The sequence below is a fragment of the Chelon labrosus genome (genome assembly GCF_963514085.1).
Source record: "Chelon labrosus genome assembly, chromosome: 17".
NCBI lineage: Eukaryota > Metazoa > Chordata > Actinopteri > Mugiliformes > Mugilidae > Chelon > Chelon labrosus.
This window is the reverse complement of record NC_140350.1, coordinates 24,013,592-24,031,277: the sequence shown is the minus strand read 5'-3', so window position 1 is coordinate 24,031,277 and position 17,686 is coordinate 24,013,592. Positions and strand designations below refer to the sequence as shown.

General features: G+C 45.2%; 1 protein-coding gene across 4 annotated transcripts in view; it reads right to left on the bottom strand.

Annotated features, from left to right (window-relative positions):
* klf8 (Kruppel like factor 8) overlaps positions 1-17,686 on the bottom strand; it is a 74,411-nt gene that overhangs the window by 6,136 nt on the left and 50,589 nt on the right. Inside the window, exons 3-7 of one of the 4 annotated variants that reach the window (XM_084564742.1) lie at positions 9,678-9,929; positions 9,347-9,581; positions 9,055-9,129; positions 3,108-3,219; positions 322-461 (exon numbers count right to left, since the gene is read on the bottom strand). In XM_084564742.1, the coding sequence (XP_084420868.1) occupies positions 322-461; positions 3,108-3,219; positions 9,055-9,129; positions 9,347-9,581; positions 9,678-9,929 (814 nt within the window). The remainder of the gene's footprint in view (positions 1-321; positions 462-3,107; positions 3,220-9,054; positions 9,130-9,346; positions 9,582-9,677; positions 9,930-17,686) is intronic. The other 3 variants (XM_084564743.1, XM_084564744.1, XM_084564745.1) reach the window with 3 other exon arrangements.

Below are 17,686 nucleotides of genomic sequence, written 5' to 3'. Positions count from 1 at the left end.
CTGCGTGCAAACAGTCTGTTCACGATTCACGCTGACGTTTCATTGTAAACGTGATGCCACCCTCTAGTGGATTTAGTCATTTTCATGGCAGTAAACGAACGAGTTATAGAGTCTAAAGTTCCGGAGGTCAGGGTGGATGGACGGGCCAGCAATATATTACCCTTAGACGGCTGTTCATTTTCTGCTTCAAACCAAAACTGTGATTATTCTATAACCTTACAGTGTTCATATTGATAAAGAAGCTTCTCCAATTTCATTCTGTAAAGAAGGATTTAGAAAAGGATTATTGTGTTATTTATGTGCGGTGAGCTGTGGTCTCACCTGTGTGTATCCTTCTGTGGGCTTTGAGGTGGGAACTCTTGGTGTAAACCTTTTTACAACCTTCATAGTCGCACATGTGGATCCGCCGCCTCTTGATGTCCGGCGAGTCTGGATCGACGGGCTCTAAGTCCATGACCGACCTGCGGCGGAGAGAGATGGGAGTCAGTGAGGCTTAGCTTAGAGAGCACTGATGGCAGCCCACTCCTTCGGTTCTACACATTGCTGTGTGTTAAAATCAAATTCTAACTATGATCACTGATAAACAAATGTAAACTTGCTGCCTTTTTGTTTCATGGTTCATCAAGCTCATGTGAATTCGATGGCGATATCCAGCCACCAGGGGGCGTCAAACATTCACACCATCTTCAACCACAGCTGCACAACAGCTTCCATTTCAGCTTTACTCTCCCTCTCTCTATCCGTATCTCTCATATCTTTCCACCTTTGTCTTCTTTCCTTATTTCCCTAATTTCCGAGGTGCTTTCACAGTCCAACGTAATCAACACTTTTTCTTTCATAATCATTTAATAATTGATTGAAGGAAGAAAAAAAAAAAAACACTGATCTCCCAATCCGTTTTACAGGGAGGTGTGACAGCAAAATGCATTACGTAACGTTGTTTACACCCCAGTTCTGGGACAGCCCAGCCCAGGAACAAACACACACACACAGACGGTTGTATGGCTATCTTTGTGAGGACAATCGTTCACATAATGCATTCCCTAGCCCCTTACCCTAACCATCTCAACAACGTGTCCAGCCCTGGCCCCAACTATAACCTTATCATAACCTTTACCCTAAATCCAAGCCTCAACCCTCAAACAGCCTCGTAAAGAAGTGAGGACCGGCCAAGATGTCCTCTCAAGTCAGAAAATTTAACTAGTCCTCAGAAAGATACCTGCACAAGAACACACACAAGCGTAATATTCCTCACACAAACAAAAACACATAAAAACCCTCAAACACACTTTATTTCTATTAAACATTTTCTCTCTCTCTCTCTCTTTTTGCGTCACATGCCAGATTATAGAACTAAGCTAACTGTCGACGTCCACACCCTGAATTTCAGTTACAGACTCCCGGCCGCGCCCACTGGGTGTGGCAATAGCTCTGTCCTGATTTACAAATGAACACACTGGACACACGCTTGTGCGCCACTTTTAAGGGAGTCCTTAAATGGCACCAAGGACCTTGACTTACAAGTATTTCAAATGTCCACTACTATCTCCTTGAGAACACCGAATGTCCTCACTTATGAAGCAGATCTTGTTCACTTGTTCACATGCGCACACTTGTCTTTATGTGCTACAGCGTGGGCGTCTCCAGTGTGTTCTGCTGTACAGAGGGTTATATAAGGTTATATAAGCATCCAGTCATGGCAGCACTGCAGTAATGTAATTAGTCAGGAGCCTGCAGGCGAGGGAGGTGGCCCGGACAGAGACCGAATTTCCCATAAACCCAGCAGCGCGCTAGTGCCTCTCTCCCCGACCATGCTTACTTGAGTTATGGACGCTGCAGTCGGCCGCCATCGCCAATATTTTTTTACTGTTTGTCCTGTCAACACTTCTGCCATATGATTTTTTTTTTCTTCTGCAGTACTAAGACCGGCCACTAGGACAGTAAGGCTAACTCTCAACTCATATCCAGCCCACAGTCAATCTACACAAGAGGCGTTTCCATTGTTTCTCATGCGCCTGAAGAAACAAATTTAAATCAACCAAGGTGTCAAAGACATGACAAAGTAAAAACCAGAAGTATATTTTCAAACTTCGAGCCCATTTTCTTAAATTGTTCGTGCACACACGTCCTGTGACTTAAGTGATGATGTTATGACTCATAATAATGTGTTGTTGTTAATGTGGCAACACACTCTGATGGATTTAGATGGAAGTAAACAAGGACGTAATGCGACTGAGTAATACAGCCTAAACGTCCACACAGGGAGGAGGTAAGGGTGGATGGATGGGCCAGCAAAACATTACACTGGGACCACTGTTCAGTTCCTACTTCAAACAGGACGGGGTTTGTGCTATAGCTTTTGCTACTAATAGGAGCACTAATCCAGAAGACACTTCCAGTTCAAAGAGTCGAGACATATGAGTTATATCAGCGGTGTCCAATACCAGTAGACCAGTAGATCATGAAAGTAGTGCAGGTAGATCGTGCGCCATTAAAAAATAATTGTAGATGTTAGTCTAGCTGTCATCTATCCTCACTATGGCATTTGACACTTGGTTGATGTACAATGCAATGATGGATTGACGGTCTGAGATCTCCCTACGTATAAATGGTCAAACGCATGAGCTGCTGCAAAGTAGTTAGCCTTCCAATTTATATTGACTAACAAAGGGCTATAAAAATGAGTGGGAGTGCTGGACTATGCAACCCTGGCTGACTCCATGCAGTTCAAGCCATCATAGTAAGTTAAGTGAGCACAAATGTATTGATTTGTATTGTACCATAAGGGTCCATGCAGTTATGCACGGTGTGCCAATGCAGGTAGATCATTTTAAATAGCTCAGGCTAGAGGACTTGTCACAGTTGGGCTCTGATCACTTCAAAAACATTGGTGACGTACAAATTAGTCTGAAAACTTTCTGAGAACAAGGACAGAGCACCATAGCAGCCGCGACGCAAGCTTCACCTTGACGTGGTTTTAAAGCTACAGGTAATGCAACCTTTCTGATCAATTTCTGCACGTGTGTCACTTTCGTTTTTTTGTAGACAAACTCCCACGGGTGTGGCTAATATTTGGTTTGTTATGTCCGTATGTGGGGCGGACTCACCCTGCGTCGAGGCTCTGAACGCTAAGGGAGGCCGATCCGGACTCCGTGCCGCTCTCTGCGTCGCTGTCGCTCTGATACTCCACCGGAGACGTCGAGCCCGGCTTGATGCGAACTGCAGAGAGGAAAGGACATAAGTAGGAAGGACAGCGAGAGGGAATGGAGGGGCACAAATTGGTAGAAGGAGTAGAAATTGATGAACAAAGAGGATGGAATGGACAGAAAAAGAGGAAAGGGGAAGGTAAGGAGGGGTGGAAACAGACAGAAGAGAACAGCAGGGGGTTAATAACTTCTTGACAGCAATGTCTGGATTCCAGCAACTTAGCAAGACAAAGACAAGCTCAGTGTGTGTGTGTGTGCGCTGAGGAGTGGTCTGCTACGCTGCAGAATTCAAGGATCAAACTTGCAGTCGTTTTGAATATTGCTGCATGTCTCCGACATCTTTCTCAGATATTTCTCCACAAGTTTTTAGTCTCCTGTTTGTGTTAAAAGAAACATCCTCTGTTTCCATTTCAGCCGCGTTCCCCAATGTCAGAGCAGGAGAACAACGATGGCGATGTGAACAGATGTTAATGAAAATTATTGCGAATTCACCGACAATGCTAATTAGCAATTAGGTGAAAATCTCTCGAGGCCATCGGGAGGCGTCGCTGGTCGTCCTCCAGGTTCGGCAAGCTGTTAAAAACTCATGGGATGGAGGCTATTTATATATTTTTTTTAAGTTGTGGTCATACTTTTGAGATCACTTGCTCAGCATTCAGAAGCTAAAATACATCTCAGCTGATGTGAGGATCGAGGATGGCTTTTTGATTAGATTTTTAGTTTCTTTCAGTCGATTGTTTTGGTTTTCACGGCACGTTTCCATGATTTCCATCAGCTCACAGTATATTTAGGTTAAAAAAGACATTATCCAGCACCAAAAAGCTGAAACAAACGTTTATTTAAAAGTTCAAAGTTTTATGCACCGCACTGTGACAGCAGGGACGCGCCTTCCCGGTGATTACGTATCTGTATTAGAGTAACTTTGATTCAGTTTTTGCTGCACTTTGCGTAATTAAATTGGTCTGAAAACCTAATGCACAAAAACCAAAGTGCTCCCCTCCTCCTCCTCTCTGCAGGAATGTAGCAGCCATACTGTTCAAAGTCCACCCAGCCTGGAGAGAGAGCGCGAAGGGGTGGAGTGCTGGTGGAAGGGTGACGCAAGGAATTTGGGTGGAGTGTGTGTGTGTGTGTGTGTGTGTGTGTGTGTGTGTGTGTGTGTGTGTGTGTGTGAATTGTGTGGGGAGGGCCACACACCAAAAGAAGTGGTGCTCTTTGTCTCTGGAGACAATTAAGCCTCCCCCTTCACCCATCCACCATATCAGCCTTCCTCTTTCAAAGGCAAAACGACCAGCCTCCTCTCCTTGCGACCCCTGCACCCTCTCCTCCTCATCCTTCCTCACCTCCCTGCAGCATACCTCCTGCCCCCACCTCCACCTCCACCTCTGTCTCGCTCCCTTCCTTCCTCTCTGCGTCTACCTATCCGACCCTCCTTTCTCTTTTTCCTCCCACACAACACAACATCAGCAGCGAACATCAACGCCTCCTGCTTGTCCCATCGTCGCCTTTCGCTTTCTCCCTCAGTCACTTCCCTCGTCAGCTTCACATCTTCATTTTTTTGGGGGGTTGTTTTTTTTTTCTTTTCAGAGCTGTGCAGCGTCGCCAGGCCGTGAAATGTAGACAGAAAACAGACTTTCATTATTGAGAACAGGGAGCTCCTTTGCCGACGACCTTCAGCATCCACTTGGTCTGACTCTGCAGATTGATGACTATGGATCACACCAGTTAAGGGGACGCTTGAATGATCCTTGAAGGCAAACGCAATAAACAATCACTGTGTTAAATCTAAGATGCAGAACTCCTACATGCATAAACTGTTTAAAGCCACCTCTAAAGCATAACTGGTTTGAAACTTTGCACTTATTATAATTTTTCCTACCATTACTATCTGCATACTCCCTAGTAGGTGAAAGAGAAGCAGTAATATCACTTAAAATGTCCCTTGAAAGCTTCCATCACATTTTACAGACCAATTTCCTGCCTCAGGATCATCCTGCACAACAGTTCCTGCATCATGTGGGGGTCACTTCTAGTTGTAATAAAGTGGTTCAGATTAATTCGGCTTCTTTAAGACCTCTCTGAACACCTGACTACTCTGCTCCGTTTCTAAACTTGATGGACTTGTCCTGTCGTGATCACATCCAACACAAAACACATCCCCAAACCCAGAAAAACCAAAACACAAATCGAAAAACCATAAACATCACTTCGAAGATCCCGTGAAGCAGCTAGCAGGGTACTGCATGTTTATATGTTTAAGACATTGAACTTAGGAGGCAGCCTCCAAAAAGACCTGTCTGCTCTGATGATTGGTCCGCTGGCCATGAACAGGCACCTCCCATAAATCATTAGGCTGAGAGCTGAGGCCGGCAGGACAACTAGTAAATGACATGAACATTTGAGAAAACGAGGTGGGGCTGCTCGAAGTTGCTTCATCCAAGTAGCTTCTTCAGTTGTAAAAAAAACTTGTGAGGATTTGTGGTTCAATTATTAACATGTGAGGGTGATGCACATCAGAACCTTGCAAGACTACAGGGCCATTGTTTCAGCTTGTTTTTTTTTGGATATACTATAACGTGGACACTGCACAAAGCCTTTCACCTGTGAACCCAAACCTAGTACACGCCCCCAAGGGCAGGATGAATCGTCAATATTTTTAAATCGCATCCAGGAAACTCACAAACTCGTAAAGTCGTCTTTAAAAGCAGCTTATCACGAGCTGATTTATTTCTAAAGCGCTGATTATATAGTAGATGCCCAGGGTGTAAAGTTACTCTTCAATCCCCGAGAGACTTCTGTTTCATTTTCAGACATTTACAGCCACTGAAATTAGTTTCGGCAGATAAATATTATCAATATTTCCTTAATGTGATGTAATATGGCATAAAACATAATGTTATGACTGCACATTAGTCCCCTGGGGGGAATCCTAATTGTGAACAGACAAAGCCATCAGTTGTGGAAGGAGAGGCAGTTTTGATAGGACGATTGCTGAGGTTCATGTTCCTCTGTTAGCAGGGTCTTTACAGTACAAGTAATGATAACAAAGAAGAAGAGGGAGATTGAACATCACAAAAATGACTTTTAGTCATGATATTACTTGCCTTTATTCCGTATAACTGGATCTGATAATCTAAATGATCAGGGAAGGGAAGGAGAGATGCTACAGACTTCAGAACAGCAGAAATATATTTAAATAGATTCCCTACTGTCGCTGTGCAATACTTTTGCACAAGTGAGCACAATGGCATCAACACCTGTGTATTTATGTAACATTTAATACCGGGCACATGTCATTTTTCTTATCGAGCAACAAGAAAACTAAATATTAGCAAAGAAAACACTGGTTCTGTCCTGAATTTAACCTGACGGAGAAAACATACGGGGCATGTGAAGCTATTTATGCTGTTCACTCCTAAAAATTTACATTACTGCCACTTTTTAAAACCCAACGTTTGTGCTCTTGATTTTTTAGACCATAGAGATTTACAATTATTTAAAGAGAGTCAGTCAAAACCCGGAGGAAACGACTACGGACATAACGTGAACTAGCTAAACTTTATAAGCGCTAGCTAGCAAAGATAGATTGAAGGTCAACTGTTTACTGTAAATTAAATTTATTCGCTGATGATTTATACATCTCAGAAGCTTTATGTTTGATGTTCCTGTCCATGAACTGCACAGGCTGCTGCTATTTGTCGCTAAATCCAATATTCATATTATTACGGTAATTTAAAGACGGACTGATACAAAACGCATTATGTTTTATGTGCCATATACTGTATAAATAGTTGGGATAGCATCATAATTAGGAGCTTTTATGAAGACAATAGATCCATCCCCCCTCCCCCTCAAACATTCGCATTCACATTAAATCTATTCTGAGTAATGAAGGAAAGTAGACTGTGCAGTTGGAGAGAAAGTCAAAAGTTTTTTCACAGCACAACAACTCCTGGCATGTTCTGAACGTCACAGATTGCAGGGGTTAAAAAGTCCCGGGAGCATCTTCAGGCCGGTTTCTCAGCAGCAGACTCTCGCAGAACATTTCTAACGAGTCGCCGCCCCATTCGTTTACATTCCTGAGCGGAGGCCGTGCTGTTTTGAATTAGAAACCAAGGTGAACTGCACTGACTTCACTGAGGGGCTTCAGTGCAATTTGTCAAAGCGGCGTCGGACTGTTTTGCCAGCTCGCCTGAGCAAATGTCGAGCTTCCCCCTGTGTTTACCCAGGGATGAATCGCACCTACTTTAACCTCTTCGTTCGCCATTGTTCAGTGCAAATCGACCTGATCCCATGGAGTGGTTGAGGCTGATGCGACGACAGCCAGACAAATGGCCGCTTTCAAGAGGTGTCTGCTGTGAAGATTTACCGCTTGCCGCTGACAATTCTTTCCACAAAACTGATTAGAGCGCGATGACGGAGAGGACTTGTCCAAGTGTATATTCCTGTCCAAGTTTAAAAAATACAGAGTAGTCCTGTGTTAATCTGCCATCAGGACAAAGCAGCCTGTACATTCCCATTTAGGAGACGTCCCGAGACTTTACGAAACATGTGAAACATTTCTTTTCGCAAGTGGAACTATCAATCATGTGGCACATATGGAGACTTTCCATGACAAAGATAGACGGCAACATACCATCAACCACAAACACACACCATCTCCACAGGGAGTTGCAGTGTGCTCCTCTGAGACCAGGATCCTCCCCCCCCACCCCCCTCCTCTTAAATGACAGAGTGTGCAATCGTGACAGAACCACTGAAGAACAATCGTGGGCGTGACACTTGAAGATAGAAAGAACGGCGAGGAGATTTGGCAATCTAACCGGCATCTCAATAACCGATGTTTCCTCACTGATATCACAAATTTACTGTATGACTACCTCAACATTGTGTTTCAACATGACAGAAGGGAAGAAAGAATTGCTGTTTCACTGTGACTTAAAACTCCTCCCAGCTCAAGTTTTTAATGCAGTACAATTACTGATACATGGGAGGCATCACTCTGCAACACGTCTATGTCTTTTGTGTTTGCCTCTCTAGAGACGGTGCAACTACAAAACGCACTTTTGCACCACAAACATAGTTGTGAATGGCTGGAAGTGAAGGTCGCAGAAGACTTGGCCATGACTTGACGAGAAAATACAGCAGCCAAGTGAGCACGGTAAGTTATTCTCGTGATATCAAAATAGAAAAGAGGATGCAATGTTTCTGTGCAACAGACAGTAAAATGGAAATTTGAAAGTTGTCATCGAGACAGCAATAGAGCTGCTCAGGTTGGTGCAATTTGGCAAATGTGAGATGATTCAAGTTGCTGCTGAGTGGTTAGAGCCAATCAGGAGCCAATCAGCGTATACTGTCGGACGTCCTATCAGCGACGTCACCAATCGCTACAGAGACTCTGCAACAACTGCGACAATGTCACCTGCAGCAAGTTTATTACCAGACCAACATTTAGCATACTGAAGGAGAAATGTGACAGTTTTAAATACCACAGTCTGTTTACGATGTTTGGAAAGCCCTTTGTTGTGTCGGGTCCTGAGAAGCAACAGTAAGTTCAGCTTTCTGTCTGTGACTGACACGCCCACGATTGTTCTTCAGTGGAGATGGTGTGCGTTTGTGGTTGGTGGTATGGTATGTTGCCTGTCTTTGTCATGGAAAGTCTCCATATGTGACTGATATGATTGATGTTACACGTGTTCGTAAAGTCTCGGGACGTCTCCTGAGAAGGGATGAGACCTGAGACAATGACAGTTGGGTGCAGAGTGCAGGCTAAATCTTGGTTTATACCTCTCCAACCGCTGGGAGCATATATACTTCTGTAGCCTGTGTGTTGGCATCGTTCTGTACTTACGCTGCTGGCTAGTATGCTGTGTTGAGTTTCCCTCTGTCCTACAGCTGTTATTTTTTTCTAAAAAAAACCACTGCCCTAAAGAGAGAAGATGATGAGAATAGAGGGTGTTTAGGAGCAGGAGAAGGGAGAACTTTTTGTGTCTTGGGAAGTTCTACAAATCTCCGTACCCTGTGGCGTAGAGTGGACATAGAAGCACAAATCTACCTTAAGATATTCTAGCCTGGCTTGGGTGCTAGTAGTCCCAACATGTAATACAACTCTATTGTGTTGTCATCTTCATTGAACCACTCACCGGAGCCCTCCGAGCGCCCGTCACTGCCTATAAGTGGCACCGTAATGGCTGCCGTGGCGACGCCGTCAGTAGGCATGGTGGTGTAGACAACGGGCAGCGACTGCACCACCACGGGGATGGTCTGCAGCTGGCCGACCTTGCTGGGCATGCTGACCGAGGGGATTGTGTGGATGACGTGGAGGATCTGCTGGCCGCCGGCGCCCTGCGTGGCCAAGATGGACCCCGGAGAGAGGACCTGGAGGGAGGGGAAAGAAGACGGGGGATGTGATTGGTTGCTGTAGCCCTATTGTGTCTGACTATGAAAATGGAGGCGGCAGGATTTTATGGTTACCATGGAGCCTATCGACTGTACGGTGGAGGGGACCGGTGTGGCGGACAGGCTGGGCTGGGTCACGATGCTGCTGGGCGCAGGGTTGACCGTGGTGCTCGTCGTAGAAGCCGTGCGGGGTTTGTTGAGCGACAGGTCGACCGGTTCGGTCTGGTCCTCGGCGGGAGTCGGCGGAGGCGAAGTGGGCTCCGTCTTGCACTCCGTCTTCACCTTCAGGTTCGTTGGCTGTGAGCAGTCATCACCTACATCTGCCTGCTGGAGAACGAGAGAAGAAGAAATACACGAGATGATTAGAAATGCTGGTCGAACTCTTGATTTGAATGGTGAAGGCGGTTTCTTTCTTTAAACGACGAAAACATCAACTCACATCCTCGACATGATCAAGTTCCCATTCTGATGCATTAATTAGACTCGCGTAATCGTAGTTTACACGGTGTGCCAAACAATGAGGATGCACGCTGGTTTGATGGTTTAAAAAGACAGCAGGAGACAAACAATCCACTGTTACAGAAATAATTTCATTATGTTTATTCTATACTGTGATTCTGAGCAGAGGAGGGAACACGGAGGTTAGGGTTTTAAAACGCTTTGTGGGGCACAGTTACCTGCTGTTATATAGGCAATAGATACTGCAGTTACTGTATATTCATATATATACTAAGGTGGGTACTAATAGGAAGTTATCTCATATTTCTGGGATAACAGCAGGAAGAATACCATTAAATTTCATCCCGCTGGCTCAACTGGATGAACCCACAGCTTCGTGATCTTTAAATAAGTATATAAAAAGTGTAACAGGGCATGCTAACTGAAACTTCAAGGGTGCTCTTTGGGGTGAAGCATTCACCCACTAAGAGTATAGTTCCAAAGAGTCAGAGAAATCAGATTGGTCAAAACAAGAAAGCATTTTGCGATTCCTTTGCTTTGACCCAAAGTGTCTTTCTCCATTAGAAGCTACGGCTAAAACGTGTGACGTAAAGCAAATATACTCCAAAACTGTTGAATTTACATTGGTGAAAACTACTTCCATAACCTGCTCGGTCGAATACAAACACGTTTCACGGCGTAGCCTCCGTTTATCAATCAATACGAACTGGCAGCGTCTGGTTAAAGTTTGAGTTACTGCTCCATCCAAGATAAATACTTCCACACAACCTGCATCAGGCTTTTTCACACTACGCCCCAGCTCCCTTTAGCCTCCTCCTCGGAGGAACGCCGCACCCCTTCGCCTCTCCAGCCACCCAGGGCTCAGCTGCCATGCAGCTCGAGAGCACAGGAAACAATGGCTGCTGTGTGGCACGCTGTGGGGGGAGGTGGAGGAGAAAGTGAGGGAGGGAGGCAGAAGGGGCTACATGGGTATAGAGAGAGGCTGGTACTGACTAAGAGAAGAGAGATGGGAGCAGCAGCGGCAGCGGCAGCAGCAGCGAGCCTCCAGTCCAGAAATTTGGCCTCCGTCCAGTTCATCTGAGCGTAGTTTGGCTGTGGGTGAGGAGGAGATGGGTGGAGGCTCTGCTGCACGCCCCTTCTATCGGGTCACACAGTTCAGCTGCAGGCTGGGCTGGGTGACGGAGGCACAAATACGAGTAACTTGCTGCAGACAGTGTTCGTTGTTAAGGCTGCAGAGCGGTGGTTTTGCATGTTTTAGTGAATTACAAGTCGCTAAATGCCAAAAGGAAAGGAAAGGAAAGGAAAGATAATCCTTAATTTATCACACAGTGGGGACGTTAGTGGGGAAAAGGAAAGGAAAGGAGGAAACCTGCAACATACTTTGCTGAAGTGGGGAGGAATTTAATAAGCAAACAGGAAAAGAAAGAAGAGAAGATGAGGAAGGTCAAAAAAAAAAGAGAGAGGGAGATCTGAGAAGAAGAGGGAACAGGGCGTAACATGATTACAGTGAGACCATCTAAAAAAAACGAAAAACTAAAAACAAAATGCAGTGTGAAAGAGGTGAGGGAGTGGGTGAGGCAGCGAAGAGACCAGAAAGAAAGAGAAACAGAGAGGGAGAAAAGGGAGTGGGTGGGAAAAGCCTAGCGTTGCCATGGAAACTGGGAGCCATCAGCTGACTCCATGTTTTCCACTCGTTCCCCACCCACCACCAACTCCCTTCCCTTTCCCTCCCGGACCGATCGTCTTTCCATCACCCCCCCCCCACGCCACCTCCACCTCTCCCTACCTCTTTTCTCCCTCTATCGTGACCACACCCCCTTTCACCTTTCTCTCCCCACACCCCCGCCTCTCCCTTCTCCACGGTCCCTCGCTCTGCACGCCAACCACACCCTCGTCTCCTCTTCCCACCTCACCCTGGCTCCCGTTTCTACCCACTCGTCCTCTCCTCTCCTCTCCTATCTCCCTCTCTTCACGGTTGCTTAAATTAAACCCACGACTCGGTGTGAAAATCCCCCAAAAGAAGAGGCTGAAAGGACGACAGAAAAGAAAAAAGCCCCTCTCTCTCTCTCTTTCTCTCTCTCTGTTTCTCTCTCTCTGGACTCCCGAGAGCTCTGTGATCAGAGAGAGAATGAGATGGAGGAGAGGACTGAACCTTTTTCTGTGAGGACAGTGTGATTAGCTTCAAAATGAGGACGTGTAGAAGCTCATAAACCAACGGTGAAAAAGATGCTGATGTTGGGGAGGGGGGGTAACAATGGGTCAATTTACTCCAGTTAAAAAGGGCTTTAAGGGACAAAAGATTAGCAAAGCCCTAATTTGTGATTAGCTTCTATTTAAAGAGACATTTCCATAAGTGCACCATGTGACTTTGATATTTCCGACTGGTAGCGTCTTAACGTATCTGTCACCTAAATGATCTTTATTGTATTATCAGTGCAGAATGTAACAGTAGCAGGCTTCAACCAGGCTACAGTAGATTCTAACAGCTCGCAACCATGCCATGTTTTAGTCTGGATAAATAACCAAACAACCCTAATCCCAAAATGCAAACACAGATGGAACCTAAAAGGCGATTACCGCAAATGGCCGAACTTGTGACCCCTGACAGGATAAAGTATTAATGGTGCAACAGCTGCGGAAATATGTAAATATAAGTAAATGACTGTCTAGAAAAAGCTTTCTAGCGTTTCTCTTTTCACACGCAGTCAAAATAAACTCCACTTGCGGTGAAGTAAAGACGATTTGCATCGGCCGTGAGTCAGACGACGGTGCGGTGGATGTTAAGTCCACACAAAACAGTTCAGAATGAACCATGCTAAATAAAAAAATAAAAAGCCCCTCCTCCCCCTTTTCCCTGCACTCCTCAGTTCAACTGCTCCATCATAAAATGGGTCACCCAGTCTTCGCCTTGCAATTAATTCATGTGAACTTGAATGGAAGCGGGTAGCAGCTGTGACTGCAGCGCTGAGGAAGCCTGGCAGGAAGAAAGACGCGATGATGCGTCCAGCGGACTCTCATCGCGTTGAACGAGCTTCATGCGGCTGGGCCGTCGGTGAACTCAAGACGATTTACGCTCTAAAGTGTACGTGGTGTATGAAAATATCGGCGAGCGCGGCTGGGGTATTTATAACCTCACGAGAGAGAGAAGCTGCTTTCTGCTTTTACTTCCTCTTTTCCTCCAGTTTAATCACAGCAGGAAAACCAAAGCTACAACCTGAGCCCGAGTCACTGCGTCATCCTGTGACTTCAGCGTAGAGTTAACATGTGACTCTAAACATGTTGACTACTGACTAGGGTTTGCACAGACTAGTCAGTTTGTCGACGTCACTGCTGCGTCATGACGCTTTAAGCATCATGTCGACTAGTCACTGGTCACGTGACGATAACAACATGGACGCCTCCTAGAAGACAGGTGAGGAGCCCAGTGGGTCGTTGCAGCAAACCAAAGATGAAGCCCATACTACCGTGACATGTCAGTCCTGAAATACAACTAAAGTACTACTGCAATGCATCTGAAAAGGCTAACGCTAGCAGAGGAACGGTCCAAATCCTCTGGACAGCAGTCAGTTAACAACTTCACCAAACACGGAGAAGGCATCCCATAACGAGCTGTGGAGTACTCTTAAATGCTACTGATGGTGCTGATGCTGCATGTTTTTATACAGGCTATACATATCTGCAGCTCACAGTATGTAGCAAATGAGCTGTCTCTTTCTCAGCAGATGGATTCAGGTCAACAATATAGATTTCATTACTTTCTACATCAGAGACTAGTCTGCGTCGACTTGACTTTCATCACATAACAATTGACTTTATAAAATCTGAACTTGTGCAAACCCTAGAACTGACAGGGTGCTCCATTGTCCACAAAATATGGCTTTGTTAATATTAATTTTGTCCCTTAAAACCTATTTAATTGTAGAATAAGTCAGTAAGTCAAAATTAATAACAATAATAATAGATGTCGCTATCAAATAAATAAATAAATAAAGGATGCAGTGGAAAGGTAAAGAGAAGAATGAGGAAAAAACGGAGGGAAGTGTTTGATGACTATTTAATCATTATTATTATTATTATTATTATTACTTTCTTTTGGCGCATACATGTGTGCAGAACTTAGATGAACTGCATGTAGCTGTAGAGCAGATCTGGACAATTTATAATGAAAGACAAGCGAGCAAAAACAACAGCTGGGTGAGATATTAACCATGGGGACACATGCAGCCCCGCCCAGAACACTCTCTCACACACACACACACACACACACACACATAGGCAGCTCCACCCGTTAGAGCCTGACCCACCCAACTCAACAGCACCCGCCCTGCATAGAGGGGTGAGTCCACTCCCCTCTGTTTCCCTCTGTCTGTGGTTCAACCACCTGTTAGCAGGCTGATCCCTGCACAGCTCTCTCTCTCAGCATAATGTTACCTAATAGGAGTCGCCAGTGTTCATTCCGTGGGTGCTTAGTAACTCGTCCGTCTCAAACGCCCACATTAGGATTGTCCTGACTCTAACCTTACCCCTGCTCGAGTTTACTTACAGCGCAGAGTCATGGCGCGCATGAATGCAACTTTCCTCAATTAAAGAAAAAAGAATATCCACCTCCTTTCAGAAACGCTCCCATGGTGTCAGACGCGTCACACTTCAGCCTTTTAAGCTCAGCGCTGAATCAAGCCACCTGTGGCAAACGCGTGCGCTTCAACTGCGAAAACCATTTAAGGAGCTCAGTGTCTAATTAAGCACCTGAGGCAAACAACCGTATGTGCATCGGCCTCATGATTAATGTGATTACTGTACGTGATTTAAGAATGCATAGGCATAATTAGCAGACCTTTCCGCTGCAGCTGATTTCAGTAAATTATCAGTTCGGAGGGTCATTGGTATTCAATGAGCATTATATTGCGGTGATAGGTGAGAGTAAAAATAGACACATATGAAAAAATGTGCAAAAAAATAAAAGCAGACATGATAACATGAACATAAAGCACGGTGCATTAGATCAGAAAGTGTCCTTTAATTCACACGATTGCAGAAAACATCCAGTTTGTGAACTAGAAACCGATTAGTTTGCCGTTTACTTCCATGTCTGTCCAGAGTCGAGTGAAGATAAAATGACTAAAATTAGTAACATCCAGTGAGAAACATGCCGTCTTTCGCTAAGGACTGATAACGACCTTCATCACATGGTGGAAACAAAAATCACAGGAAGCTAAACATCAGCACAACTAAAGAGTTTGTTCTGGACTTTCGGGGTAAAATGACACCCCCCATCCCCATCCCCATCCTGCTTGGAACCAGGGAGACAAACTGAGCAGCAGGACATTTGTGGAAAAATCTTGTCATAATTAGCGTACGAATTCTTGAGCGATGGCCAAAAAATAAACTGTGAAAAACATTTGTGCAAAATCTGAAGAAATTCCCTGAAGGCATTCCTGAGATTCACGGGAATGGGGTGGACGAACAACGTAAGAGTCACTATGAGTACAAACATGTTCTCAGACGCATCGGGAACGCGTTTAAAGCTGTACACGTCGATCAGGCATAACATTATGACCACCTTCGTAATATTGCGTAGCTCACCGAAACAGTTGTGACTCATCAGAGAATGGACGTGGGCCTGTTGGCGTCTGACAACAGAATGACGTTAGTGGGAAGGGGCTTTGAGGGGAGGGGCCTCTGTGGATCATCCCACAGATACTTGATCAGTTTGGGATCTAGTGAATTTGGAGGCCAGGTCAACACCTTTTTTGTGTGTGTGTCTGTGTCAGGCTGCATCCTGCTGGGGATGGCTGCTGCCATCAAGGAGTGTCATTGCTATGGGTGGGGGTGCCTGGTCTGGTCTAGGTGGGTGCTACATGTCTAAGTAACATCCACACCAATGAATGCCAGGTCCAGAAGCTTCCCAGCAGAACACCGAACCGTCACAAGATGTTATTTACTTCTCCCGGTCATAATGTTTTGCCTGATCGGTGTAAAGCCCAGGTTTTCTCTCTTAACCTGCTTTATGGTTCCTTTTTTTTGCCCACTCATAAATTCCTGCCTCACTTCTCTTTTACTCTGCAGGAATGTGCCTTAACTTGTTGCATCCAGCTGCAGCGTACACTTCACAGAGTGTGTAGGTGGAGAGAGAGAGAAAAGGTCACGATACACGGAAGCGTTCTGAGAAAGCTCCTGGCACGTCCTCGGTTGACGCCTCGCGTTTCAACGAGGTCTGCCCGAAATTCCCGCCGAGCGTCTCTTTAAAGTCGGCAATCGGAGCGTGCCCTCCTTTTCAGGACGCCAACAAAGCGTTACAATACTCTCCTCCCTCTTTAGATGTAAAGTCACACATGACAGGCAGGCGGAGAAAAACATAATAATAATTCAATGACCAAAACATAATGCTTTTGAGTCGAGTGATTTACTGATGCTCACATCGCTGACAGTGGAGGGCGGAGAAACATAAGCTCGTTTATTCACTCAAGCAGAAACAAAAACCTATCCTAGGTCTGTTGACCCTTCCATTATTTGAAAATCATCACTTTTTATTCATGGAAATAACTTTCAACACCAGCGACGTTAACGCCGGCATCTCTGGGCTTAACTCTGGGAAACAGTCTGTTTATGTTGGAAGCAGGTGAATGATCGCGTGTCATCTTCCTCCTCGACGGCCAGATTTTCACCCTAAACAATCATCACATCTGTCTTTAGAGAGAAGTCACACCAGCTACGTCCAGCTACGTCCAGCTACGTCCAGCTCAAGAAGCTGAATACACAGAGAAGAGACGTTAATGAGACGGAGCTGGGCGTGTTTGCTTTTAATTACACAGACTCCTGCACACGACGGCTACCTCAGACATCCTGTGCAGCCACAACAAAGCTGATTCAAGGAATTCTCCAGGCAGGTATTTAGTTTTTATACAGCTCTTTAGTAGAAGAAGTGAATAACATTTAAACCATCTTGTGACAGTTAAACGTTCTGCTGGGAAACTTTTGGACCTGGCATTCATTGGTGTGGATGTTACTTAGACATGTAGCACCCACCTAGACCAGACTAGGCACCCCCACCCCATAGCAATGACACTCCTTGATGGCAGCAGCCATCCCCAGCAGGATGCAGCCTGACACAGACACACACACAAAAACACTTTAGGAACAACTAAAAAAAAACATGAAGAACAGCACAAGGTGTTGACCTGGCCTCCAAATTCACTAGATCCCAAACTGATCAAGTATCTGTGAGGGGAGGGGCCATTCTCTGAGTCACTGCAAAGGAGATCTGGATTCTCCACAGCCTGGAGATCGTAGGTGTGTTCAGTGATAAACGCGTAAATTAAATCGTTTGGACGGGACCGGTGTTGCACAAAGTTGTTCATGACCAGCTCATGTCATCATGTCGAGAAGAAGAAGGAGAATAAGAAACATTTACTGTTATCGTATAGTTCCCATCACATTTACTCATTATTTGTAAGCACTTATCCTCTAGAGCAGGGGTCTCAAACATACGGCCTGTGGGGTGAATTTTCAAAGTGTGAAAATTACATAGACTGTCTATGTCTGACTCTAAGGGTTGGACTGTTTTAGTAAAAGTTGTGGCCATAACACCGAGACCCAGAACTAACCAGTACATGGCAGCAATGCAC